Source organism: Apteryx mantelli, chromosome 2 (genome assembly GCF_036417845.1).
Source record: "Apteryx mantelli isolate bAptMan1 chromosome 2, bAptMan1.hap1, whole genome shotgun sequence".
Lineage (NCBI taxonomy): Eukaryota > Metazoa > Chordata > Aves > Apterygiformes > Apterygidae > Apteryx > Apteryx mantelli.
This window is the reverse complement of record NC_089979.1, coordinates 13134214-13161000: the sequence shown is the minus strand read 5'-3', so window position 1 is coordinate 13161000 and position 26787 is coordinate 13134214. Positions and strand designations below refer to the sequence as shown.

General features: G+C 38.9%; 1 protein-coding gene across 6 annotated transcripts; it reads left to right on the top strand.

Annotated features, from left to right (window-relative positions):
* Positions 1 to 19: 19 nt before the first annotated feature.
* Positions 20 to 25004, top strand: TBC1D31 (TBC1 domain family member 31). 6 transcript variants are annotated; one of them, XM_067290198.1, is made up of 22 exons: positions 20 to 131; positions 2610 to 2678; positions 3220 to 3335; positions 5180 to 5358; positions 8132 to 8283; positions 8706 to 8865; positions 9101 to 9301; positions 10529 to 10705; positions 11489 to 11568; positions 11671 to 11817; positions 12051 to 12184; positions 13196 to 13329; positions 13968 to 14147; positions 15068 to 15300; positions 15918 to 16070; positions 17094 to 17229; positions 18171 to 18263; positions 20092 to 20232; positions 21244 to 21438; positions 21866 to 22016; positions 23782 to 23898; positions 24631 to 25004. In XM_067290198.1, exons 1-22 carry the CDS (start codon positions 55 to 57, stop codon positions 24765 to 24767), a joined length of 3162 nt encoding a protein of 1053 aa, XP_067146299.1. In that variant the 5' UTR covers positions 20 to 54; the 3' UTR covers positions 24768 to 25004. The 6 variants fall into 6 exon arrangements, with proteins under 6 accessions (XP_067146299.1, XP_067146300.1, XP_067146298.1 ...); XM_067290199.1 differs by having other exon boundaries at positions 2532 to 2678; positions 15068 to 15198; XM_067290197.1 differs by having other exon boundaries at positions 2532 to 2678.
* Positions 25005 to 26787: the final 1783 nt, after the last annotated feature.

Here is a 26787-nt window from a genome sequence, read left to right as displayed (position 1 = left end):
ACTTGAGGGGAGGCGGCGAGCGCCGGAGCCGCACCGGGCCGCGCCGCGCCGAGGATGCAGCGCTGCGACCTGGGCGGCCGGGAGCAGGGCCCCATCTGGCACCGCAAGCCCAGCCCGGCGGCGCGGCAGGGGTAACGGCCGCGGGGGGCGGCGGGGCAGGGCGGCCCCGCGCGCAGCGAGGCACCGCGGCCGCCGAGGGCCGGGCGGTGCCGGCCCGGCCCGGCCGGGCTCCGCCCTGGGAGCCTCCCTCCCTCCCTTCCCCGTTGCGCAGCCCAGGCCTCCCTTGCTGCGCCGGGGCGTGAGGAGGCCGAGGGCGCTGCCTGGGGGGGGAGGCCCCGGCGGTCACGCTGCCGCCGCCCCCCACGGGAAGGGGCGCAGGAGGCAGCGCCAGGTCTTTCATGTCGGTCCGGGGGGTGCAGCGAGCCTCGGCGGACACAAGCTACAGCCGCGGGGTTTCCACTTAGATAGTAGGGAAATTTTTTCATTATGAAGGTGGTCAAACATTGGAGCTGGTTCGCAGAGAGACTGTGAAATCGCCATCCTCGGAGATGTGCAGAATTTGCCTGGACAGGGTCGTGGCCAACCTGGTCCAACTTCGAAGTTGGCCCTGCTCTGAGCGGGGCTTGGAGCAGATGACCCCGGGGCCCCTTCCAACCTGAATTATTCCACAGTTCTGTGACACACCTGGAGCATCTGTACATGTGGTCCAGCTCCCATGTTGTGCATTCAAGCAAGAGACATAGCTTCAGTGGACTTCATAAATTATCTGTGTAACAGCTCTATAAGTAGTGACTGCTTATAGGTTAGGACCTTAATGATCAGAGAGCTGGCAAAACCATATATGGTCTTATGATACTTAGTTTATAGTGCAAGCATTCTAGGGTTTCCTTTTTATAAGCAGGAGGTTGAACTACATCATTGATTGTATGATTTTGCAGACCATATCTGTGATAAGGAAGATCACTAGATTATTAAAGTGATAAATAAATGTTTACGCTTGTTGAGTTACTGTCCTCAGAGATGTGTGTAGATTGGGGTGTTTACAAATAATATCTTCCAAAGATTGAGCAACTCTAATATTGTAGCGGTTACCCATGCTAACTATTTTGAGCTTGTGAATGTCAAAATCATCCCAATTTAGTTTTTCTTTTGTTTTTAATTGTATTAAACAAATTACCATGGGCAAATTCCCTGGGGAGTTTATTTAAAATGTTCGTGATACATGAGAAAAGGTCAAAATATGATCAAGCCCAAGCTAAAGAACCATATAAATGCGGTTTTTTTAGTACTTTTATAGTGCTTGGCATGGAAATTCTGGATGCAGTTCCATGAACTGATATTTTTATTCTCCTAAGTTAATTTAGTAGCAAAGGAACTTTTGAAAGGCAGAGAACCATGTTGAGGAAGTATTGGGAGATGCTGTAACTAGACTGATAAGTGCTCTCATTTCAGGATGTTTTTAAAATTGGAAGTCATACTTTGTTTTTTAATGGCATTACAGATACTGTTATCACATGATTATAATATAATTATAACAAATTAGCTTAACATCCATCTAATCTTATTTTTATGGCCCCTCCCTTTTACCCCAGAAAAGAATAATCTTAGCAGGATGAGATTCAATTAGTTTTGTGTCTAGTGTGAACAATAGCTGCATGGCCCATCTTCACACTTTGTACATGTACCAACAGTTGCATGCAGATGCTGGGTTGCATATTCTACTCTCTTGGCGGTCAGTGGCTGCAAGTGCCTCGTAGTCTTTAATCAGCATCCCAATATCCTGTGCATTTTTACATATTTACTTTGATTCTGAATTTACATTCAGGTAGTTATAGAAAATAATTGGTTTGCCCTGTATTATCCAAGAAATCCAGGAATAGCAGCTCTCCCATGTTTTTGGAGTAAGTAATGTCCTGCTTCCTGGACCAACCTTCCTCTAATGACTTACTCTGAATATGGGCTGCTGTTCTGCATCAGGCCCCACCCTCTGCTAACAGAGTGATACAAGTTCAGAGTGTGAAAAACTGTCAAGAGCAAATTTTGTTCCATAATATCTCAGATGAAAATGATAAAAAATGGCTTGCTTCATACTTGTAAAGACTTTAGAAAGAAGTGGTATGAAAACCAAATTGCTCCTCATCTGATCTAAGTGGTTTCTTATAGTAACTCATAGCTTTTCAATTTTCTAGCTTGTTTCTTTACAGGGAGAGTGAAGAACCTGGTAGGCAATACATCACCATAAAAGTTAGTGCTATTCATTAATAATATGAATGGCAGTTGTGTAACTAGGAGCCTCATAAACTGGCCAGGAATGGTGGATTTCCCCCTGTCTGCTTTACATAATGTCTCCTAACTACCTTCCAACAAAGTGAATACTTTTAGAAATATGTGCTCTTTCACAGAAGAAGATTTTTCAAAGATGACAATGAATGATTAGAATTGTAAAAGGAATACTTTAATCCTAGATCCTGGAGAAATACATCTTAAGGAAACAGTTCAAAACATGGTCATTTTGCTTCCTTTCTTCACAGAGTTATAGTAAACATAATTCATAGTGCCACAGGATATCATTCAAAGACAATACATTTTCTGAATGTGACTTTTGACAGTTCTGGAGATTCTCTACTTGCTGGAGACCACCAAGGAAATATATATGTTTTTAACTTGAATGGAAACAGGTAAGAATATTTATATCAACCAAAAGGTGCTATTTTTAATAATACATTTTAATTGTCTTGACATCTGTAATGTTTTTCATGCCTGGTTGAGATAGTGGTTTACTCAGACCTGAAACTGCAAGCCAGTGTCTCACGTAGGCGCCCTACATACTATTTTATTGGTTTAGCTGCTCCAAAAAAGCAGAAGATTGTAACATTATACTGAACAGACATCAATATCATAGATCTTCAGTGATTAGTTAAGTGTTACCACATGAAATAGGTTATTCTGTGAATAGTACTGATCAATTAATAATTATCTATGAATTACAATAAATTAGACCAAGTATTGTCATTTGCAGAAATACACGAATCAGTCTTTTCAATTTCACACTATTGAGTTTTAAATATGAGCATTGTTTTTTATAATTCTTTGCTCCCTTCTTTAACATTAATTTGTTTTTCTCTTGGCGAAATATGTTGAAACTGATTAATTTATTATTTTACTTGACATTCTGAACCAAAGATTCCTAACACAATAAGAACATCCTTTTTTAAATAGGTTCAACCTTGTCCAGCGAACAATGCAGGCTTGTACTGCTTTGGCATTTAATCTTCGCAGGAAGACAGAATTCCTTGTGGCTTTGGCAGATTATTCCATTAAGTGTTTTGATACAGGTAGGGAGAAATTTAAAGCCTTTCTGTAAAAATCTGGATTGTTATGAAAACATATATAGGTTTAGCTTCAACCTCAAATTTGTAAGATTTTTGGTGGAAGTCTCACTGTGTATTACATGCAATGTAGTCTTCTGAAACAACAACAAAAAAGATTATAGTCCTGTCTTTTATGGGTAAAGAGCCCTTTGCTTCGTCACAGCTTCTTGTTTCCACTGAGTCACACAGGTTTCTGTTTAAGTGAAGTATAGCACAGGATCAGGATTATATGTGTTAGCTTTTCTGAAGCAGATCCATATATGCTTCTGGAACAAGGTGTGTAAAAACAAAACAAAACCAGCTGTCAGTGTATTAGAGTTTGCAACTGAGCCAGCTTTAAACTTTATTTACAGAAAAAATATTTAAACAGGAAGACAATACACTAAAAGAACTGTCAGTAGTTTTGAGTATGCAAGTAAATCTGTATCCTCATTCAAAAGTGACATCTAAAATTACTTTCACAGGCTACATGTTTGTTTTTGACTTGATTAGAAGTTAAATGGTGAAAGGCATTGACAGTTCATTCTTCATAAGTTAGTCTTAACTTATCGGAAAGTGCACTTGTAGTGTCTCCTATCATCTGGACTTAAATCTTTAGTAGAAGCAGTAGAAATAAGTCATCTGTGATTTGAAGGTTTGAGTCTGATATTATTGGTGGAGATTTTAACTAACGCTGTTTCCCAAAATAGAGGAAGAGTAGGAGATACGGTCTGAAGTGCTCTGTTTTTCCCCCCATAACTTTCTCACTGAAGACCAAAGACTAAATTTAGTTTTTGGATGCATTTAGAGAAATCTTGTTAATCGGTCCACAGAGTTCTGGCTGTTTGTATGGTGGTGTTTCCAGATGCCAGATCATACTGAAGAATGTTTTAAAACACTATAAATACTTTCCACGTAAATCAGTATTGGGCAAACTATCCTTAGAGGTGTATTAGTAAATACTCAATTGGAGGGCCCCATCAACTGCTTAAGAGGCTCTACCCTGTAATCCCATGTCCTCCTCCCATGCGATAACAGCCCTAATGAGCTGCTCAAAAGCCATTTCCCATCTTTGATGCCATAGCGGTAGGTCAGTTGGAACCACCCCATGGGCTGTCAGGCAAACTACCCAGTATAAATAGTATAATTGCCACAAATATTGTTTAGTTGCTGAGGAAAGATTAGTGGTCATGCAGTCACAAGTGGGAGAGAATGCAGTCAGAGAAACCATTTCTTTAATATGCAATACGCTGCATAAAAATGTTCTGCACTCTAAAAGAATTAATGAGATGTAGCTTTCTGACTCTGCCTTTCTATAGTCATAACCTGTTGCCATTAAGCCTTCCTTCTTTACATCTGTAAATGGCTGCGTAATCATTCGTGCATATTGCCCGCAAGTCAAAACAAGTGTAGATTTCTAGCTAGAACATTCATGCCTCAACTTTTAGACATTACTGCTGGTGTTCACAATGGATAATCTGCCTACTAAACATATTGAACTTACCCAGTCTCAATGTTCATGGCTTTTTAAGATTGATTCTTAGGCTAAATTAAACAAGTCTGTGCGAGTTGGCTTTCTGCGTAAGGAATAACTTACAAAATCTGTTACTTAGCGATGAGGAGAAGGTTATGTTTCTGTAAGGTATAATAACTATATGAAGATTGCTACCTTTGTTTCTTGTTTGTTGGATTGTGGTGGTGAACAGGTATACTAGGTGTGCTTAAAAGTCTCTTTCACTGCATAATGTTGACAATAAAGAGTAAAGCAGTAGTTGCTTTGCTTAGAATGAGTTTCAGATCCTTTTCATTTTTTTCATCAACTCCTACAGAAACCAAAGAACTAGTTAGTTGGATGAGAGGACATGATTCTTCAGTGTCTTCCATCTCTGTCCATGGCTCAGGCAGGTACGCCATCACTACATCTCCTGATACAGCACAACTCTGGGACTTGGACACCTTTCAAAGAAAAAGAAAGCTGAATGTTCGTCGGTCTGTGAGTATACAGAAGGTGAGTAAAGAGCAATTGCTAAAGCATAAAACAAGCATACCTGGGTGGGAGTAATACCGCATATTAAAATCACAGTACTTGAAAATACTTTAAAAAATACAGCTGAATCTTTTCTATGTTCTTTGGACATATCTCCTTAACTGTGATTCTGTCACATCACCCAGACCCCTGGAATCACAACACACTAGTCACACAGGTCTGCTGGGAACATTTAAGGAACCTCCATCTTTGGAGATACTGAAAACTAGGCTGGATTTGACCCTGACCAACCCAATCTAATCTGGAAGTTGGTGCCACCTTCTAGATTGGCCCTGCTTTGAGCTGGGCGGGAGGGCCTCAGAGGACCTCCAGAAATACTCTCCAACCTAAAGGTGTTGCTCAACAGAGTTTTTTGGCAATAATGGTAGTTTAAACAGTCACTACCACCCACCCCATTCAGCTGCTTATTGCAAAGCTGCTCCCCTTCCTGTGTGCCCTGGTCATGCCAGCACTGAATGTGAGAGCTAACAAAGCTGAAAAGTAACTCAGCAGAAAGAATTTACTGCTAGTGACTACTTTGGTTCTGTTTGCTGCAAGACATGCCGGAACAACTCAGGGAATGAGAAGGGTATGTTTGCGTCGAGGAGTGGTTTAAATAGGTCTACCATAGCATTATGCTGATTTTAATAGGTCTGCCTGTGCCACCAAATGTCAAACCTTGGCATAAGTACTACAGAAAGTACCAAAGCTGTCCCTGAGCACTGCTTACATGTGCTGCACTACAGGGAGTAGTCTTACAGACACCACTTCAAACTGAAGTTCTTGTCAAATTGGTCACTAAAATTCCTGTGCTGGTTTTGCAAAGAACAAGGGTATTCATTTGAGTATCTTCATGTTCTAGGTCAGGCAGAAATTCTGTCAACCTGAAATAATATCCCATGGAAATTGCTTGGTGACTATGTTTACATTTTTTGTTGTTTTATTAAAACTGTTCTGTAGGCAGGTCACTAAAATAATTATCACATCTTCCCTCCAGAGATGGGTGCATTTATTTGGTGGATAAAATTTTTCTGATGCTCAGTATGGGTTTTTGTGTAGGCTAGGTGTGGGGGGGTTCTTGTTGGCTCTTGGAATTTGGTAGAATCAGGATGTTTCAATATGGAAACAACTTTTAAACCAAAACAGTAATGGCTGTGGTTCGGTGAATAAATCACTGTTTAGGGAATCAAGAGCTTGTGGTTTTGTTTTGTCTCTACCATTGCTGATATGACCTTATGCAAATAGTCTAACTTATCTGGATCTCGTTTTCCTGTCTTTAAAACAGAGATAATGATGTTTACTCCCATGTCATGGTTTAAGACATGCAGATAAGTGCCAAATTAAAGATCCAATTTATTATTAGACTGTAGCTGGTGACACTCAGTGTCCGAAGTGGCATTCTCACTTGCTATATGAGCCTTCCTGGTAGTTTCCCACCAATCCCTGTAGTGTACTTTGGGTGGTCTCTTCATGTAACCCCAGTTTGCAGTCCAGCATACACCTTCTGTTCAGTCAGTACAGGGGCAAAGCTAATTAGAAAAGACAAAGAAAGAGTTACACCCTATAAGAATGGCAGATGAAAAAAGACAAATGAGAAAAAAGAGCTAAAGGGAGGACATTTGTAATGGCCATTTTCAAAGCAACTTTTCAACAGCGGCTTGTGAGCAGCTTGTGTTATCTATCTAGAATAAAGCACAAGATGAGGAACTGTTCAGTACTCCAGTTTGTCAAAAATTAAAATAGCAACTTTCAACTGCTCCTAAGGCTTCACTTGCTGTTGGAAGGACCCATAAGCATTTTTTTGAGAACAGGAATTAAGAAAAGGTAGAAATCTTCCTGCCTAACTTCATCCATCTGCCTGATAGGCGTCTGCTCTCAGTTCCTTGTCCGGACTTCCTCAGAATCCCTGAAGAAGGACAGGCAGCTCCACAGGGCAACTCAGCCCAGCTAAATATGAATGACTATGGTAGGTGAGGTGACTCTCCCCCACAGGTAACTTTCTCTCACTCACTGTCAAGTGACTAATTTGGGCTGAATATCTAACTTTTAGTCACTAACGTTAGGCAAGGTGAATCCCATCTCACATATCTAGATTTACAAAATGTATATTTATAACCTTTTTGTTATTGTTTTCTTTCATCCTGGCAGCAAAAATTGCATTTCATAGATGAAGAATACATTACTAAACTGTCCACAGTGTTTTTTCTACATTTAATAGTTATACGTAAACCTAAAGAGTTCAAGTCTAAAGAAAAGTCATGGAGTTCATTTGCAGGCTGTTGGTGCTGTTTGGAAGCTGAAGCTACGTTTCAGATGCAGTGAGCTATTCAAAACCCACCAGTGCTGAAAGAGAGCCCTTTTCCTCTTGCTCCTGGATGCTTATTGCTACCCTTTATATTATGCCCTCTCTGCCCCTCATCAGAATCCCCCACAAGCCAATTTAACAGTCAGAAAAATAACGCAGAAGAGACAGGTGATTCTTTGTCACTTCAGCGAGTTAAACCGGCTTAGCAAAGGGTACAAGTTGTGAACCAGTGCAAGGGAGGGCAGGCCTGCCTGCCTGGGGCAGGGGAAGGGGACCTGCCACCTCAGGGATCTCAGCCTTGCGTTGCAGCTGCAGTATGCAGTTACAGTCTGTTAATATCCATGCTGCTGTGGTTTCTTGCTGTATTTTATTCTGTTGTTCAGTTTTGTCCAATTTAAAAGGTACATTCTGGACAACTTTATTCCATTTTTTTTCTTCGTACTCTTTCAGGTTTTCTTTCTTCCACTGAGTAACACCATCCTCAGCTGTTTTAAAGATAACTCCGTTTTTGCATGGGAATTTGATACTCTTCAGTGTAAATACCAGTTGCCAACTCCAGTAGAAGGTTCTGTATTCCTTTATAAGGTCTTTGCAATTACCAGGTAAATTGCTATCTTAAACATTCAAGAGGATACAAAAACTGCAGAAGTTGTAGTTTGTAAAAAGGTTTTCACTGCTTACTTGTAATGTTTTATGGAAGTATTGAGCTATATGTTATGATAAGCTTTTGATCTCTGCTGTGACTGACCCTTTCAGCAACAAATGGCATCAGTTTGTATTACAGCCCCATAGCAGTTGAAGTAAAGTAAGTTGAATTTTAATTACTACTCAAATAAAGTTTAAACTATCCATTACAAAAGCAAATTTTATTATTTAGGAGCTGTTTTGTTCTTTCAGTACAGTATGAGAAGAATAATGATGGATTCAAAAGTGATCTAAGGGCGTAGAAGGAAATGTATGATCTCTCTTATTTTAGCTAATATAATAGTATTCTGATGAAAACTTTGCCTTGTTTGTGATCCAGAGATGGCCGGATTTTTGTAGCTGGTGGAAAATCAAATCATCTTCACTTATGGTGTTTAGAATCAAAGCAGTTGTTAAGAATAATCCAGATGCCTACAAAAGTACGGGCTGTCCGCCATCTGGAATTCCTCCCTGATAGTTTTGATGGGGGCTCTAATCAGGTCAGTTTTTTACAAAGCTTAAGACTGGAAAATTTGTTTACTTGATTCAACACATAGACTTTCGGAGGGTTTTGGGGACAGTGAGGGGATGGGCAGTCTTCCATACAAAGAAAAGTTACTGTCTTAAATATTTGCTCACTTTCTTTTTTAGCTTAATGGAATGTAATTTCTGATTTTGATATTCCTCCTTGTTTTGCATTGTCTATATTCATTGTTGTGTCCTTTTATCTTGTAGGTCCTTGGAGTGTTAAGTCAAGACAATATTATGAGGTTTATCAATATAGAAACATGCAAACTTCTTTTTGACATTGGGAGTCATGAGGAGGGAATTAGTACAGCAGCGATTAGCCCCAATGGACGGTATATTGCATCAGTAATGGAAAATGGTAGTCTTAATTTATACAGTGTCCAAGCTTTGACTCAAGAAGTAAATAAGGTAGAGTCTTTTACATTTCTTATAACAGCAGGAAATACCATTAAAAAAGATACTTGTCTACAAGATTTGCATATCAGAAATAGTTTGCTAATGTCATTGGCTTAAAAGTTTTGGAGTGCTGTGTTTAAAATGACAAATAAAGATTTTTAGAGTTCCCTTCATATTTATTTCAGCCTGTCAGTTAGTATGATGTTTTTAAAGTACATCATTGTGTTTCTGTTTTCAGGAGGTTGCGGGAGGGAGGATTTCTTTCTACAGGAATTTATATGGAGGATTTCTTTCTATGGAAATTTATATGGACCATTTTTTTTCTTTGTAATAATGTTGTGGGGGGAGCAGGGGCGGAGATCAGAGGATTGTGTTGCTTCTACTCCATTTTCTTCCAGGAAATAGTTTGCAACTGTTGCTCTCTTATTCTGCTGGCACAAATGGTCTTTTTTTTTAACTGTGATTTTGTTCTTCTTACTGTGTTATTAGATACTAGAATCCATCATTATGACACAGTCATCTTCCTAATCCTTCCTAAATAACAAACATTCTAAATACCAGTTCTTATTTTATTAAAGTAATTTATTAATGGGAGTCAAGTTTCTAAATCCAGAATTCCATAAATCTTTAATCACCATGTCTTTGAAGTAACCAGCTTTGTACAATAAAAGAGTTTGAGCTGAGGAAGAATGTGTACGAGGTTGTAGGTCAGACATGCATTTCATTTGTGCTTTTCCTGCTGGGTCGACATGATTTGGGATTGTTACTTGCTTTCCCAATCTCCACAATTAAATTAATACCTACCTGACAATGAAGATTAATTAAAGTTTGTTAAGGTCTTTTGTATTCTCTTTTAGCAGGTTGTATAGAAAGATCTTTCAGTAACACTGAGAAACACACTAAAGTAAATTAGCTGAATACATAATGCACTTGTACTATCCCAATTATATTTTAGTGTTTGCTAAAGAAGAATATACATGATGACTGAGTTGGTGTTTGGAAGCTACATAAACCTTCTCATAGTCTTCTAGTTTATTACAGCATATTTATTCACTTGTGTACTTATTCTGGGGTTTGCAGTCCATATATCTTTGTTTCTGTTATAAATGTGTATCTGTTGTTCCTACTGTGGCTATTGAGCTCAAGAACACTGCATAGAAAACAGAGTAAACATCAAGTTAGAGTGACCTTTAGGCTGTCTCACAAGATGTTAACTGAGTTTTTTTTATTTAATACTAGCCTCCACCACCCCTGTTCAAAGTAGTGGAAGATTGGTCCAAGTGCAAGTTGGGGGCAAATAAACTTAAAGTGAGGGTGACTTCAGGAAGGTCAGAGCGCCCGTGGAAATCCAGAGGAAGCAAAATTCAAACCAGATCGCTGAAACCACAAGTGAACACATCACTTGAAAATAAAGAGGTAGGAAGAAGTTGCAAATACTCTGTTCTCCAGCCTGCAGCTCTTGAATTTCATTGCGAAAAAAAGTTAGCTGCTTACTCTAGAAAGGAAGTTCAAGCACTGATTGACTGTGAAGTTTGAACAGAGAGGGGATTAAGAGTTTTAGCACCTTTCTCCCCCAGTGTTTAGCACATACTCCTGCATTATGTGACACAGACAGAGCTGTGGAGCTGTCCCTTGCCCTTCCCCTGGTCAGGTCATGGGTATCTCTCTGAAGTTGTTCAAGTCACTAGAACCACATGTGGACTTTTGTTAAAACTGCTCTGCTTCTCTGCTAGCAGACTGCACTCCTAAAACTTCTGTCTAAAAACCATAGCATTTTTGTTATTATTTAGGAGGTGCATTATTGTTACATTTATTTCCCTTTTCTCATCCCTGTACTATCTTCTGTTTCTTTATCCCTAGTCTCATATACATTCTCCTTACAGTAGCATTCATCACAAAATGATCCATTCCTTATGTTAATATGGTTTGACTATAGCTATCATTTAATTGTACATAGTTTAGTCATTCGGGGTCTGATCTGTTTCTGACAGAAACCAGTGACAGCTTTTTTTGACTCCAGTAGAAGGTGAATGTTGTTAAAATATCCAGAATGATGTAACAGCAGTATACCTCATAGTTTTTTAAAATACGATGGTAGGAGCTTCAGTATTTAGCTACTGTCGTCAATTAGAGCACAAGAAAAAAGATTATGAAGCAGAAATCCTTACATACGTTCGTTGTTAATTTCCTATTTTGTAGAATGAGTTGCCAGGTGGATTAAACAAGAAACGTCTGCAGGCCTTGTTGAAAGGATTTGGAGAATATCCAGCAAAATACAGGTACATCTGTGTGCATGTCTGTGCTTGCATAAAATAAAATTGCTTGTGCTTCCTGGCCTATGAAAGAGAAGTAGCTTGACTAAGTCTGTATTTTAATTGCAGGATGTTTGTTTGGCGCTCCTTATTACAACTTCCTGAAAACCACTTAGCATTCAGTAGCCTAATAGATAAAGGCACCCACAGTGCATTTGTGCATATTCAGAACGAGTATCCCATCAAAAGTAGGAAACTGCTGAGAGTTTTACAAAGGTAAACATATATTTTCATGTACTGATGTGAAGTGTACCCCCCAGCTGGAACCAGCTGTAATGAAAGTCTAAAATGAAATAGTAGTGCCTTAATGCAGTTTTCCTTTTATAACTTGTATATAGAGCATCTATGTACTGAAAGTTTAGTCCTCTATATGGTTATAATATGCATGCGATATTTTTGTTCGTCTTTGGACCAATGTTTTCTACTCCTTTTCTTGCTTTTACATATAGGACCTTATCAGCTCTAGCTCACTGGTCTGCTATCTTTGGTGAGACACCTTATATTCCTTTGTTAGCGTTCCCATTTGTAAAATTATTTCAGAACAACCAGCTGATCTGCTTTGAAGTTGTTGCTACTGTAGTAGGTAAGCAAAGATGTTTAAAAATCCAATATGCTACAAAGTATTTTAATGCAAATGAGCTTTTCTTGATAAACTGAATGAGTTATTTTCCTGAGAGCTCACCAGAGGTTTTCTTTTAAAGGTGTTCACCAGGAATTAATATGTAGTAGCTGTGTGTTTTAAAACCAAAACCTGTTTTTAAATCAAAACAAGATATTAGACTTCCTTTGCACTGTTTCTAGCAAAAACTTAGCAGTGTAACAGTATTTTTAAAGTCTATTCAGTAAAAAAAAAAAAAAAAAAGTGTATCTAGCATAATTGCAGTGTCATACTGAATAACCAAAATCTATATGTGAGATATGAGAAAAGAGTAGTCAAAAAGAAAAAAGAACTTGCAAATCAAAAGGGAATGATCTCTTTTAAAGTTTTACTCTGTTTAGTTGTCCTAAACATGTGGTAAATCCAGTTTAGTCATTTGGCTGAAAGATGGCAATGGCTGTCTTCTGAAGAAACATACTAAATTAAAGTGCTCTGCTCTTAAATTAGTTGTTGCAGCTGTGTTTGAGTCTATAGAAGATATGTGCTGCCAAGCATACGTAGCCCCTTTGCAAACGCATGCTGTTACTGTCTAAGTATCCAAGTTTACAGAAATTATTCTTAGTATGTTAAAAATTACTTGATACAGGCAGGAGTTTCATGAGACAGGAAAACTGCTTTAAGTATTCCCATCTGCCTCCAACTACTTAGTTCAACAGCACACAGAATTTTTTCATTTTATCTTTAAACCAGATTAGTCCCCCAATCTGATTCACAGTGTACTGACACATACACTTATGCCAGTCCAGCTAGCGGAGCAGTGTATGGTGGGAATGGGGTAGGAATATATTGCAGGGAAGAGGAGGGATGGGAGGATCTTAAATAGGCTTTGCTGCCAAAGACTTCCTCTTAGAAATTTGCAGCTTTTATAATCAAACCTGAGCATTGTCAGGAGTCTGTCACTCTGGATTATAATGGATTATGTTATTTCTCTTGTAGTTAATTTTTGTCAGCGCTGGTTTGAGTATTTTCCCAATCCTCCGGTTAATGTCCTTAGTATGGTGGAAAATATTTTGGCACATCATGACAAAGAACTACTTCAGCATTTGATAAAATGCAACGTGACTTCACAGGTAAAATTCTAGCCAGATTTTGTATATAAAATGTTATTGCAGTGAATGATAGTGCACTAGTCTTCTATTTTGGCATAATTCTTTTTTGAGGGAGTTTTCGTTAAGTAATAGTTAATGATTTGCTCATACAAGTTTGAAGAATATTTCATCACTTTCCGGCAGCGTTTCCTTTTACATGAAGATAAATCCTCATGTACACGCTACTGTAGTTCATAGAAGCCCTTTGCTTTCAAGTGCACATTGTTTGAAAAATTACTGGTTGAATTATAAATGTATCTTTACCTTTTTTTTTCTTTTTTGGAAGGTGGACATAGGTGTGGTGAATGAATTTAGTAAATAAGGCAATGCCATAATTATATATATTTATCATTAGGGATGATTTTAGCTTTGCAAATCTAAATGGAAGATTTACACCTCCATAGAAATAAAAAAATGTCTTTATATTTGCTCCCCTATTCATTGAGAATCTTTATAGGGAGTGGTTAACTTACCTTCAAATCCTCTGGCTTAGTTCCAGTTTGTCTTTCATAAATAAATAAATTCGTGGTATAAGACAATAAAATTTCATATTATTCCAATTAAAGGAACAGTGAAATTCCACTAATGGATTATTTTGTTAATTTTCCCAAATAATGTAGGTTTATGCCTGGCCTCTTCTAGAAACACTATTCTCTGAGGTTCTAACAAGAGAAGAATGGCTGAAAGTCTTTGATAATATCTTCTCCAACCATCCTTCATACTTTCTAATGGTTGTTGTTGCCTATGTTATATGTTCCAGAGCTCCATTGCTTCACTGTAATCAAACAGAGGATTTCGAGGTAAGCATCTTGCAATTTAAGTCATCTGAAATTGTATTTACAGAAAAGCATAAAACATCATATCTATTTTTATGGAAATTAAAAAGAAATGTTTCAATTCCATGTTGATATATTACTGCATGTCTGAACAATGTCATCTAGTACCTGACAAATGTACTATAAATGAATAAAATATTGAGCAATTTCCTGCAGTTTCATATAATGTGAAGATCTTTAAACTTTCACAAGGTTTCTAATGCCACTAAAAGTCATTTTGTGAATGTGGAAAGTTCATCAACCACAAAGTTATTCTGCCTCTTATTTGGGGATCTAAAACTGACTTTGTGCGGAGACAAAATACTGTAGTTCTGTCATGGTCTTATTTCATTATTTTGCCTTCAGATTTGCAGTTAGCGATATTATTTGACTTTCTCTGAAACAGAAATTTACGTTTAGCTTTACATGAGAGGAAGAGCATTTTTCATATGATGACGCCTTTATAGGCAAACAAAGGGCCCCGCCTTGAAAATGTACTTTTGGGCAATCAGTTTGTCAGACATCACACAGACAACATTATTGCCATATTCCTTCAATAATCAGTAGACAGATTTTCTTTTAAGCGTCAAAAGTCACTGAGATTTATCTGTCTGTGTAGGCAGTTGGACTGCTCTAAAGTCACATTCTAGCTTCCCATATCTTTATGTAAACGTAATTTGGAGAGAAGAAAAAGAACCAGAGGATGCTTTTAGAACTTGAAGAGGTTTGGATCAAGTCAGTTGAGCCAGTGATTTTTTACTAATTGTTCGGGCTAACTTGGTAACCCCTTTTTTAATCCATGTTTGGAATATAGAGCTTACTAATTTACCTAACTGTTCCTACAAAGCATATTAAAAGCTTGCTTGATGTTTTGTAGAATGTAAATAGAAGCATGTCTCTTACAGTATTTCTTTCATCATCGGAACAACCTGGACATTAATGTCGTGATTAAAGAAGCTTATCATCTTATGGAATCTACACCAGTAGATATCCATCCACAACATATGCTTGATGACTTCATACCACTTACGAAAGGGCAGTACCCTGTATTTAATAAATATCCCAAGTTCATTGTGGATTATCAAACTCAGGAACGAGAGAGGATCAGGCAGGATGAAATTGCATACTTACGAGAGAGGTATTAATGGGAAAGTTGAAGACAATGTCAAATTGGGAGGGACAGATAGATATGATGTAGTTCCATTTTTCTATTTTAATGTATATGCTTGAGAAGGAAGAATATGATTAAGAAAAATTGGAGACAGTGACTTAAACAGCTACAAAAGTTAAGAGTTATTTGGCTTGCTGTGTTTTTAAGTTAAATTGACAGTCTTATCTTAAACCAAAAGTGTTTGTTATTTCTCAGAAAATATTTGGCCTAAAGTCTTCACACTGGAAAGCTTAGAAGTCAGAACCTAAATTTGTGTTAGCCTGGTAATGTTTAGCTTTGTAAAAGGGTCGGGAGTTAGCAGCTTACCATTGAAATTACCATGATTACATGGCACCTTTAGAAATCAGTTTTCCTTAAGAACATGAGAAAGAAGCTTCATTTCTGCACTCAGCTGCCATGCCCTGTTTGTAACAATTGGTGCTGTAGCTCTTCTTTATGCTTTTATCAGTACGTAGGGGGGATGCTATGCTCTTTCATGACATCTCATTTCAGCAGTTCTTTGCTAGTGTAGTCATCAATTTCTAAGTAATCAAGTAATTTCTTGATGCCTGTTTTTATATGTTAATGTGTGATCTTCCATTTAGACAGTTAGTGCATGAATTGGAAGCTAAAGCACAGGAACGGAAAGTAGAAGATGAAACCTGGTATCGGAAGCAGGAACTGCTTCAAGAAGCTGAAGAACAGAGGAGAAAAATGCTGCTGGAAGAAGAAGAGAAGCTGGCAGAACAGAGACAGAGGTACTATAATAAAAGAAGCATTAGGGGCCCAGCTACAGTACCCTGCTATTATATTTTTAACCATGATTGAAGGAGAAATTACCACTAATTTGTGTAAATTATAATATAGGAAAACAGTGTGGTCTGGTGGATGGGATTTCGGTGTGGGAATGAAGTGATCTGGTTTGTATTACTGCCTTGCCCAAGGAAATACAGCAGATCAGAGGCCAAGTCACTTCATATTTTTGTCTCAGCTCCCAGCCTTTGTCTTCTCTCTTCAGATTGCGACTGCTCTTGGGCCGTCAACTGCTGTGTGTTTGCACACTGACTTAAGACTCGCACTGCAAACATAACAGTCCTTTACAATATCAGTGACCTGTACACATTCTTCCATTTCTAATGGATTTAGAAAAAAGACTGTTTTAACTGTTTTATCAGTTGTTGAGTAAAGAGTTGTTATAGTACTGAAACTAATGTGGTAGTCCACACATTCTGCAGTTATGAAGAGAGTTTCAACATCTCCCTAGTTAGATCAACTAAAAGTAGTATTTTTCTTGAAATCCTGTTTCCTCACAGAGTAGGTTTTTCTTAAAGAGAACAGTGGGCCTTTCACTGCAAACTAGTTCACAAGATTGTGATTCTGTTCCTGGAAGCAGTTTGATGTTTTACAAATAAACATAAGTAATAATTTTGTGCAGGAAGAGGTACCAGGACACTGGCACTATTCTAAGGAATAGTATCCAGTTCTGGACCATTGCAGTACTAAATTATTGCTTATTAAAGTGCGATAGCAGCAGAACACAGGTTTTCAAAGGTTAATTGGGAGGGACTGCCATTAAAGGACCTCTGTGTGTCTGTGATTTCAATTTTGTCTTGTAAATGAAAACTGGACAGTTTACAGAATGAAAGCATCTGCCCTAAGCATTGTAAGTTAGAGATTAGCTCATAGTAACTAATGGATGATTCCAGTGCAAGCTTGTACTCTTTGACAATGACTTTTTATGCGTACAAATTGCCTTGTTTGTGTTTATTTTGGCTTTGAAGACTAGCTGCTGTGAAAAGAGAACTGAAAGTAAAGGAACTGCAATTGCTAGATGCTGCAAGACGACGTTTTCTGAAATATCAGCAAGATCAGCGGCAGATGGAACTCAAACGTCTTGATGATGAAATTGCAAGAAAGGTTTAGTATTGCTTAAGCAATTCTTTTCGTGAAGATTTATCAGGAAAAGTAAATAATCAAAAATGCACAACTAAAATTCCAGTTCATATACTGTGATTTGTGAGCACAGAGATATATTTAGCATGAGATGGACTACTTTATGTGGTAAATGCACATTTAAAAGTCGTCTTTGGCACTTGCTACATTCCACTGGCTTGTTTTAACTGGCAAAACTCCTGAGAAAAGCCAAATTCATCTGTATATTGGCAATGCTGAGTTATGAGCTCCTTAAAGGACTAGTCAATTCTCAGTTGTCTGTGGGCAGCATATCCAGACTGCAAATGAACTCTGCTATTGCTTGAGAGGCACCAGTTGCCTCTGGTGAGACCTGGCTCTGCTCCTGCAGGGTTACTAGCTCAGGCGCTGTGGCCTGAGGATGCACAGGATGGAGCCTTTTGAGCCTTGTGGGCACAAACTTGGTTTTTTGCAGGCCATTTCCAGTGTCTCAGCACTACACTTCGCAGAGCCTGGGGCGGCTGTGTGAGTGTTTCTGTAGGAAGACGGTCAGGGGATTGTAAGATTCGTTAGCTGCAGCTCAGCACAGGTCCTGCCAGGTGCAAACTGGCCACTTCCATATCTCTGTACTGTCCTCCCAAGCATTCTGGGTTTGGAGACACTTTATTAGATCAGGAGCTGTGCCCTGCAGATTATTAGCACTAGATCAAGCCTGACAGTTGCCTAATATGACTTGCTCTATGCAGAACTATTCCTGTATCTTTTCTCCACCTTGCCCTGCACTTTTGTTATCAATTATTTCCCACTCTTCATGGTATGATAGAAAGTTAACTAGAACTTAGAGGTAGGACGTGGCTTGAGATTTGGACATTTTATTGTTTTGGGGGTTTTTTAGGGACAAGAATTTTTTCTTTACTGTGTTTTCATGGGTTATTTTTCTCCTCAAGGCATCTGTAAGAGAGCAAGAAACAGCTGCTGCTGCTCAAGATGTTGAAGTACGGCAAATGGAACTTGAATCACAAAGACAGCATTTTGAACAGGTAAGTATAGGAAACTATACAGACATTTATATTTAATGGTTATTCCTGTGCAGTTCTGAGATTTGGTCACATTTGTTCAACCAGCCTATGCGGGGAAAGAGGTGGGTCCTTTTTTTTTAATTTTCCTCTCTGATACTGTTTTTAGAATAAACTCTCTATTAATAATAGCATTAGGAGAACCTACTGTTATCCATTCTTCTTGGAGAAAATACCCATATCCTCCCCATTTTGTTCTTCTGCTGTTTAGAGGAATCATTTTGTTGCTGCAATCTGTATGTATGTGCTCATTTGGTTAAGAGAAGTGAGGAACACTTAAATGAGAAATAAGTCTTAACAATATGTTCATCATTCCGTGAACTCCTACCTTTTCATCTGTGGTATCCAGATATATCTACATTTTCTGGAGAAACCAGTACAATGGATTGATGTAGCTGATCAAAGAATATCTAATTGCCAAAAATAATTAAGCAAAAAGGAATGGATGTATTGTGGGGAAGGTGTAATTCTTTTCTCAAACATCTTTGTTAATCATCTCCCTAAAGATTCCATTTTTTGTGTAATGCTGATTTTAATGGTTGAGACATCACTGTTTAGTAATAAAGATTTTTAAATCAATAAATATTGTTTAAATGTAAAGTTAAATATGAGTTAATTATCATAAATGGTTGAAAAGCAAGGCTGCCAATGGAAGGCTTTAATAATGTTGATTTTAATTAGAAATGGTAGGTTAAATGTCTAGAAATCACAGCTGTCTATGCCTGTCTTGCATACATGTAGATCCAGCTGGAATGCATGCAGAACTGGTCTTCCAAAATGCCTTACCCCTTACTTTAAAGTATTTTTCTTCTTATATTTGACTTTTTAAAGCTTTTGGTCGTATGGCTTTTTACAATCTGGGCTAAATTTCTTTAAGTGCTTGTTTATTAAATACTCAGCCAGCTGTATTGTGGCTACATAATGCAAACCAGGCTAAGCTTATTTATACTCAATAGTATATGTAAAGTCAGCTGTTCAAGAAAATTAATCCTACAGTGATTGTGCTCTTTAGGCTAGAAAGGTAGCAATTATTTAACTAACTGAGGATATATGTCTGCCCACAAGAGACTCTGTAGACTGGATTTCTCTGCCCGTGCCCTGAAGTGACTGGAAGCTGTTTTACTGCTGTTAGCGAGGGGCTGTACTCAAGCTTAGAAGGCCTGTTGCGAGACAGTGTATGCTAACTGTGCTTCAGTACCCTGCTGACACAGCCTGCTGGATTCCAGCACGACTGGGAAGGGGTCGTGTCTGTCTGCAGAAAAATGTGTAGATGTTCCCAGATCAATGTGAAGAAAAGGTGGTGAGAGTTAAAATTCTGTTTCTTGATCTGCTGCTGATCCATACTGCTTTGGCAAATCAGCTCCTCATTCAAGCTACAGATGTGTTTATGACAAGTCCCTGTACCGTGAAACATGGTTTATATTTGTGAAGTGTTTTGAGGTTTTGGCTAAAATATGCCTTCAAAGTGCAGAATATTTATGTGATGAATCTGATTCACTTATGGTGGAGTTCTGCTCTTATTCTCTATTGTGATCCCCTGCGTGGAATTACATCAATATAAACCTGGGAGACCACTGTGCTGACTCAGGCCTAGTGTAATTCCAAGCGGATAAAACAGCACGGAGTATCACTTTCTTGAACATTTACGATAGGTTATGGTATACAGTGGGATAAGATGTGTGTATATATTCAAATACTAGTTTAATGAAGTTTTAATAAATGTTAAAGAACCAGAATTGCAAATATGAAATAGTAGTTCAGTGACTATAATTTATGCTTGTGTGTTTGGTAGCATCTTATCAAAGATCAAGAGACAGTAATGCAGGAAATGAAAGGAGAGATAGATACCAGTCGAAGAAAGGCTGATCTGGAAGATCATCTTGTTCAGAAATTGATGGAAGTAGATCGAGAAGAAAAACAGAAAGCCCGGATGGTAAAAACATGGGATCTTAACATGTATTTTTCGGAATTTAGTGTGTTAACTAGTAATATGTACTAATTTAGTAAAAGTATAATATTTTTTTAAATCTGTTTTACAGATATATATGTTAATAGATAATGCTGGTGTGTTTAAAATTCTGTTTTTATCTTTCATTTGAGCTTTTCAGAAATCTGACTAGAGTGTTCAAACAGCTATATAATAATGAATTTCTGCAGGTCTGCCTTGAATATTCAACTTTTCTTTACTTTCCAGCAGTTATGGTGGCAAATGAGACTTGAGTGCTCTTCAGATTAAGTTATTTTCCTGTTAAGGAACATGTTTTATTTGTAACCATAACAAAACAAAAGTAAGCCCTCAAAGGAACTTGCAGTTGGCAGTACTTGGCAGGAAATTCAACTATAGAAGCTGTCTTCTAGATCACTATAATGAATGTGTATAGCTTGACATTAGGAATTGTTCAGATTTTCAAGCTCAGAACTTCTGACTGCACAGTTGGAAAAATAGTTGTAGCTAGCCCACTGCCCATATGCTTGGCATCTGCATTTATATTTTGTCTAGAAATAAGCATATGGGTCTGAATTTTTGTAAGCAGCCTCCAATTTTTGGAAGCAGATGGATGTGGGTGGAAGTATTGGCATTCAGGTATCAATCTGATGTTAATTGCACCTGAAAATCAGATAAAGTCCATGCTATGAAAGCAAAATCCCAAAAATCATAGAAGAGGTTTATGCCTCATTTCAAGAGAGAAAAAAAAAAGTGCCCTCAGTAAGTGAAAGAATAACAAGGATGAAAAAGAAGCAGAAGAAAGTACTTCCGAAGAAGACAACCTGCCGTAATGAATGGAGCAGTGTCACTGCAATTTCAGTCTCCTAGTAGGGACAGCTAACAGTGATTCTGGAGAACACCTCAGTTTGACAGGAAAAGATCCTCACTTATTCATGTGTAAGGCCATGTGCTTGAAGTAAAGTAAATGCATTCCTGATAAGAAACATGTTTTATTAGGTAGCTGAAGAAAATTTAGCCAAAGCAGAGCAGAAATGTGTTGACACTGACTGGAGGATGCAAGCATTGCACAAACTAAGGTGTGAGGATCAGGACCGGGAGGAGCATTATAAGGAGATAGCCAAGCTCCTTCATGACAACAGAGTAAAAGAAGCCGAACTGCTGAGGGCTCTGAAGGAGGCAGAAGAAAAAAAGGTATTTGTGTTATTTCTATTTTTAAATGGGACCGTCAAAAGTGTAACTGCCCTTTGCTCATCACACGGTATAGCATAAAGCTGAAAGGTGTTTACCTGAAATACTTTGTTGTAAGGACTCTTCTTTCCTGTTCCTGCTGGAAGTTTCTAGAAGCACCAGAGAAAATCAGTGAGGATCTGTTAGGTTTAGGAAAGCATATTCCTAATTCTGTAAGCTCCTCTTGTTTTTTTTCTCTAACCCAAGCCTTTTACCCTTCTCTAGCTGTTTGAAGGAAAAAGTTTAAAAAAAAAGAAAACATTCACTCAGTGTCATAGTGTACGTTTTGATTTAAGGATGAAACATAATCTGTAATAGTTCAGATGGATTTACTTGTTGCTTTTTCCATGGAACGCATCTGTTGAATATATACTGAATATCTCTCTTGCAGTGGCAAGAAGTTACGCAGAAAAAGGCTCAACTGGAGGCAGAGCAGAAGGCAGCTGCTGCTGCAGATGAACACAGGAAGCAGTTTTTAGAAGATGAAATGAATGATGCATTAGAATTGGCTGAAAAGCTGCAAAAAGAAGATGGCTATTTTGGTGAGCATAGAGATAATGCAGTTCTTCTGTGTATCAGCATACTAGATATTGACGGGAAGACCCAGATTCATCAACTGAAGACAAATTAAGTGTCTAATGTTAGGGGTAAACTCAGGCTTAACTCCTTTCTATAGGTACTTTTTGGCAGTATCCTTTCATGAATCCAATATACGAGGGCAGACTTGGAAAAGAATCTCAGTTTGATATCCATCAGATGCAGTCATATAAATGATCATGTCTAGAAAATTAGCTGACTGTTGTGTATAGTTGGGAATCTGTGTTTTGTTTCTGGTTGCCAGTGATTCCCTCATGCATCCCCAAAACTGAAGATAATTTTCTCCCAGTATGCTGTTATGTAATGTTTTCTGGGTACACAGAAGAACAAGTGATGTAAGGTAGTTTGCACTAGTTTTTTTTATCAAATCAGAAACCTCAACCTGTAACTCTCTTTTCAACTTGAAGATAGCTACAGTTTGGGCTTCCCATGATAGATACATAACAATTTTCCATACAGATAAAAGCAGTTTCACCATAGGAGTCTTCTCTCCAGCATTTAGATCTTTCAGACTGAAGTACTGTCCTGCTGACATTAATCTCACTCCAACCCAGCCTAGTTATTTCCCATCACATGGTGAGATGGCAGAATGAAGTTCCATACTCCCCTGGCTGTTCTACATACAGTTGAAGAACACAGGACAGAGTGCAAGCTCTTTTTATCTCCTCTCCTTTATCCCCATTATGTCATGTTTGTGCAAGTACGTCTCTTTTTTGAGACAAGGTAGGATTTTTGAAATCCCTGTGATTTCTCTAAGTGTCCTTTTGTAGGCTGCCATCAGAAGGGGCATTTCTCCTCCTCCTTCCTGTGCTGGACACGTTTGCATACCCTCTTGCATCAGATCTAGCATTTGCAGGCTATGCGACTGGTTAGAGCAGCTTGCTTATCCAGCTGCATGTTAGTCCTTTTTTGTAGGACTAGACTTAAGCCACATCAGGGAACTGATCGGACTTTGCCCCATAGTTGCCTGAGCTCCCATGCCAGCACAGAGGAAACAGTGACCAAGAGCAAAGGAAAGGATGGAAATGGCACTTTTAGTGGGAGCACAGTCTTAGATCAGCTTAAGTTAATCACAGAATCTCATCCCACAGAAATCCTTTGTCAAATAATCTATAAAGAAAAGCAAACTCACTACCAGCAAGCGAATTTGCTGAGTGTTTGTTCACAGAATAAAAAAGTATTTGCTTCCACGACTGGCCAGTACATTCTTCCTGAATGTTGCCTTTGTATGGCTTTGCAAAGATTTATCCCATTCCCCCACCTCTCAAAGGCACACACAAGATGATCTGAGATGATTAGTATTGCTTTGGGCAAACTTACTCAGACATTGCCCTAATTTGCCTAATGCTTTATTATGGAGTAAATTGCAACTGCCTTATTAAAATGGGTGTCTCCTGTTAAAACTGCAAGTGTGAGTGGCCATATTCTGCTTGAAGTTAGTGACCCATCTGTTAGAAGATTGATTAATTATAGAGGAAGAAACAGTAATATGGAGCTATAATTTCTTGAAATGAAATTCAGTGATGTATCGCTTTGGTTCATAGACTGAAACTTGACTTCTGAATCTGAGCAAATTGGACTTGCCATTAGCTGGAGTAAGTGATTGTTCTAGCTTTGCTTCCTGGAAAAGAAATGCTTCACCGCAAGCTAGAAAAATTATTAGAAATTTGAACACAATTTACAAAGAAGCCTTCTCTCCATTTCCCACAGAGAGACTGCATGATTTAAAGGCTGGACATGCAGAGACGGGTTTAGGATTCCAGCAGGTGCCAAAGTCTGGAAACGTCTGTTTGAATGATTTATCTGCATCAGAGTCATCATCACATGGTAAGTTTCTAAGTTAGGACCTTCCTTCCTCTTATGTTTAATTTCAGAAGTGTTACTGGAACACCTAGATGGGTGATTGAGTCATTAGTAACTGTGTAGGTGTTCAGTGGACAGTGAACAAGTTTATTGCTGTATTCTATTTCACACCTGAAAAAAATCTGTGTGCTGCCAGGAATAGCATGGGTAGGAAGTGTCTGCAGTGTGTCCCATTATAGGAATATCCTCATTCTAGTCCCACTCTGACCTGATCATTTTACATATGCTTTTTCTGTTTTCATAATTGTGTATGATTTGGGGATGTTGAGAGGGTGTAAAACTCTTTCATCTTACTGAGAGTTACAGTCAGGAACTAGTCTAGAATCATTTAGTCTGGGCTGTCCTTGCCATTTTGGCCAGTGAATGTGCATTTTAAAATCATGTGTACTTTATGTACAAAACTCTTTGCACACAATGGGAAACATATATCTTTTGACCTGTCATAGCACCCCATCAAGGTCTGACCTTTCTGTAACAAAAACTAGGACAGCCTTGGGAGCATTTTCAAAGAGCTCAGGAGGAGTTGCTCTTCACTTTTGCAGGTCTTAGGGCTGTCTTGGATACAATGGTATTAAAGAATGAAACATAGTGTTTCCATGCAGAGGTTATTTGTTTTCCAATAAGAGTTCATGGTATTTATGCAAAACTCTTAGCTGAAATATGAAGTCTTAGTCTCTTGCACTTAAATGCCTTTAGGTCGAAGGCGAGAAGAACTGGCATGCAAAGAGTGGGAACTGATGGCAGAAGTCAGACGGCTCAGAGAAAAACTTACTTCACGGGCTCGAACTAGACATTCTGCAACTCGTTTCTCAGCTACAAAGTGGACACCTTGAGATGGTTTGCTCTGGACCTCAGCTATACATTCAAATTAATCAGTGAAACACTAAATATGTATAGTGTGATCAAGGACTAATCATAAATTGTTTATTATAAAGGTCTTCGGAAATATTTTTGTATAAAAATAAAACATGAGGTAGAAAAATGTGTGGTGTTTGCAGACTTCTCATTATTTTCGTACTAATTATAATTACTATTTTTTCTTCTAAAATAAACTCATTATTAAGTTGTTATATTTGTGTGCACAATTTGTTCAGGTCAAAACAGTGACATGAAAAAACCAAGCACTGTTAAAATACTGCATTTGCCAGTGATGTTTAACTGGAGTCTACAAGTTGCAGCAAGGAAATTTGCTGTCAGAGAAAAAAGGTCATCACAGGGAGGGTGGTCAAATACTGAAAAGAGGCCTTGATCGGCCATTAGGAGACTGGCCACCCTGGACTTTGTAAAGGAGGGAACAAGGTGAACATGAGGATTTTTACATAAGAGGGGGCCTGTGAGACTATGCAAAATTTTCTAGGGAAGTGGGGAAGGGGCTTGGGGAGGAGCGAAGAGGAGAACAGAGAAGAGGGGGTATAACAGCGGCTGGGTGCCTGTAAGCAGATGCCGGTCTGTTTGTCTGACTGAGCCCTGCCCTGATCGCCACAGTCTAGCCTATCTTCTTATTAAATCCTTTACTTAACTATCTTTCTGTGTCTTCTCACGCTCTATCGCAGGCACAAGTGCTGGAAGGTGCCAGCAGCTGGTGAGACACGTGTGAGTGGGTTCGGACCAGCAAATGGAGTCACACCTCAGGCAATGGTGGTCTCCATGCCCACGGTGCCAGCAAGTGGACAAGAGAGAGTCCTGGCGACCACAGTTGATGGGACCTTGGCATCGCGGGGCTGTGTGTCAGGACAGGCCATGTAACTCCCTTAACAGCTAATGTTTTGGCCTAAAAGTAAAACATTATGTGCTACTGGAGCAAAAAGAATGAGGCCCAGTAAAATAAAATGAATCAGTCAGAACCATTCCCCGCAACACTGATACAGGAGTGGGCTCGACCATGTAAAATAGTATGAGGACCTGGGACTTGATTTGTCCGTTTTTCAGTCTGATGCACTGAAATCTTCAATGCTTCTCCATGTTATCCCAGTCATTTGAATCTGACTACTTTTTCACTTCACTCTGAGCAACAGGGAATCACGGATTATCATGGGTTGGTGGCTTGTTAGTGTCCTCCACTGCTGCAGCCGGAAGTTGTTTGTAGCTTAAGGGAAACCACGGAAATGTCAGCAAAGATCCTTTTGGAAAAATCTTAGTAGAATCTGGGGAAGATGCATCTTCCCTTTTCAAAAAGAGAAAAACACAATAGACGAAGATCTTTGTTGGGATGTGTAACAAGTAAATGGTGAGAAAAGTGCCTTTTTGCAAGGACTGCAGTTGTCTTGAAGTTTACATGTGATTATTTCTATATTTTTGAAAAACAAATTTTTTGGCTAGCACCTCGGGCCATATGTATTGTTAAAATGTTACAGTTGTAAATGTGTATAAACCAGAATGTTTGCAGCAAGAGGAAGCTGGTGCTCTTTCATGCTTACGTCGTACTTTATATTATTCTGTCTGGTATTAATCTGGTCACAGGCACATGAGAGCTGGGGCTGTTCGAGGAAATGCTCTCACATCTCGGGCGCCTGCCTGTGTGCTTGTTTTACTCAAGAGCCCGCTGTGGAAATGAAAGCGATCTCTCTCTATGCCCAAACGCTGAAAAAAGCTAGCGGACAGCTTGGATTCAGAAAACCTGTGCCAAAGCACGTTTCTAAAACAATACAGGACGTAGCAAGTGTTTCTGTGATCCCACAAGCAGAAAACGAAGCCCCTTGCCCTGAAACTACATCTTAATAAACCACAACAACGACGGTTAAAACGCGCGGTTCCGCGGTGGGTTGTGCTCTGTTGTCCCGTTTCCATGGCGTTAAGGGCACCCCGGGCACCAGCAGCCCTTCGGGCAACGCGGGGCGCGCAGGCCAAGAAAAG

Excerpts from the sequence above, each read along its gene's own strand:
- TBC1D31 (XM_067290197.1), top strand. The coding sequence starts at position 55 with ATGCAGCGCTGCGACCTGGGCGGCCGGGAGCAGGGCCCCATCTGGCAC. Across the intron at positions 5,359-8,131 it reads GGTCTGTGAGTATACAGAAG|GTTTTCTTTCTTCCACTGAG; the intron begins GTGAGTAAAGAG and ends GTACTCTTTCAG. Across the intron at positions 23,899-24,630 it reads ATCAGAGTCATCATCACATG|GTCGAAGGCGAGAAGAACTG; the intron begins GTAAGTTTCTAA and ends AAATGCCTTTAG.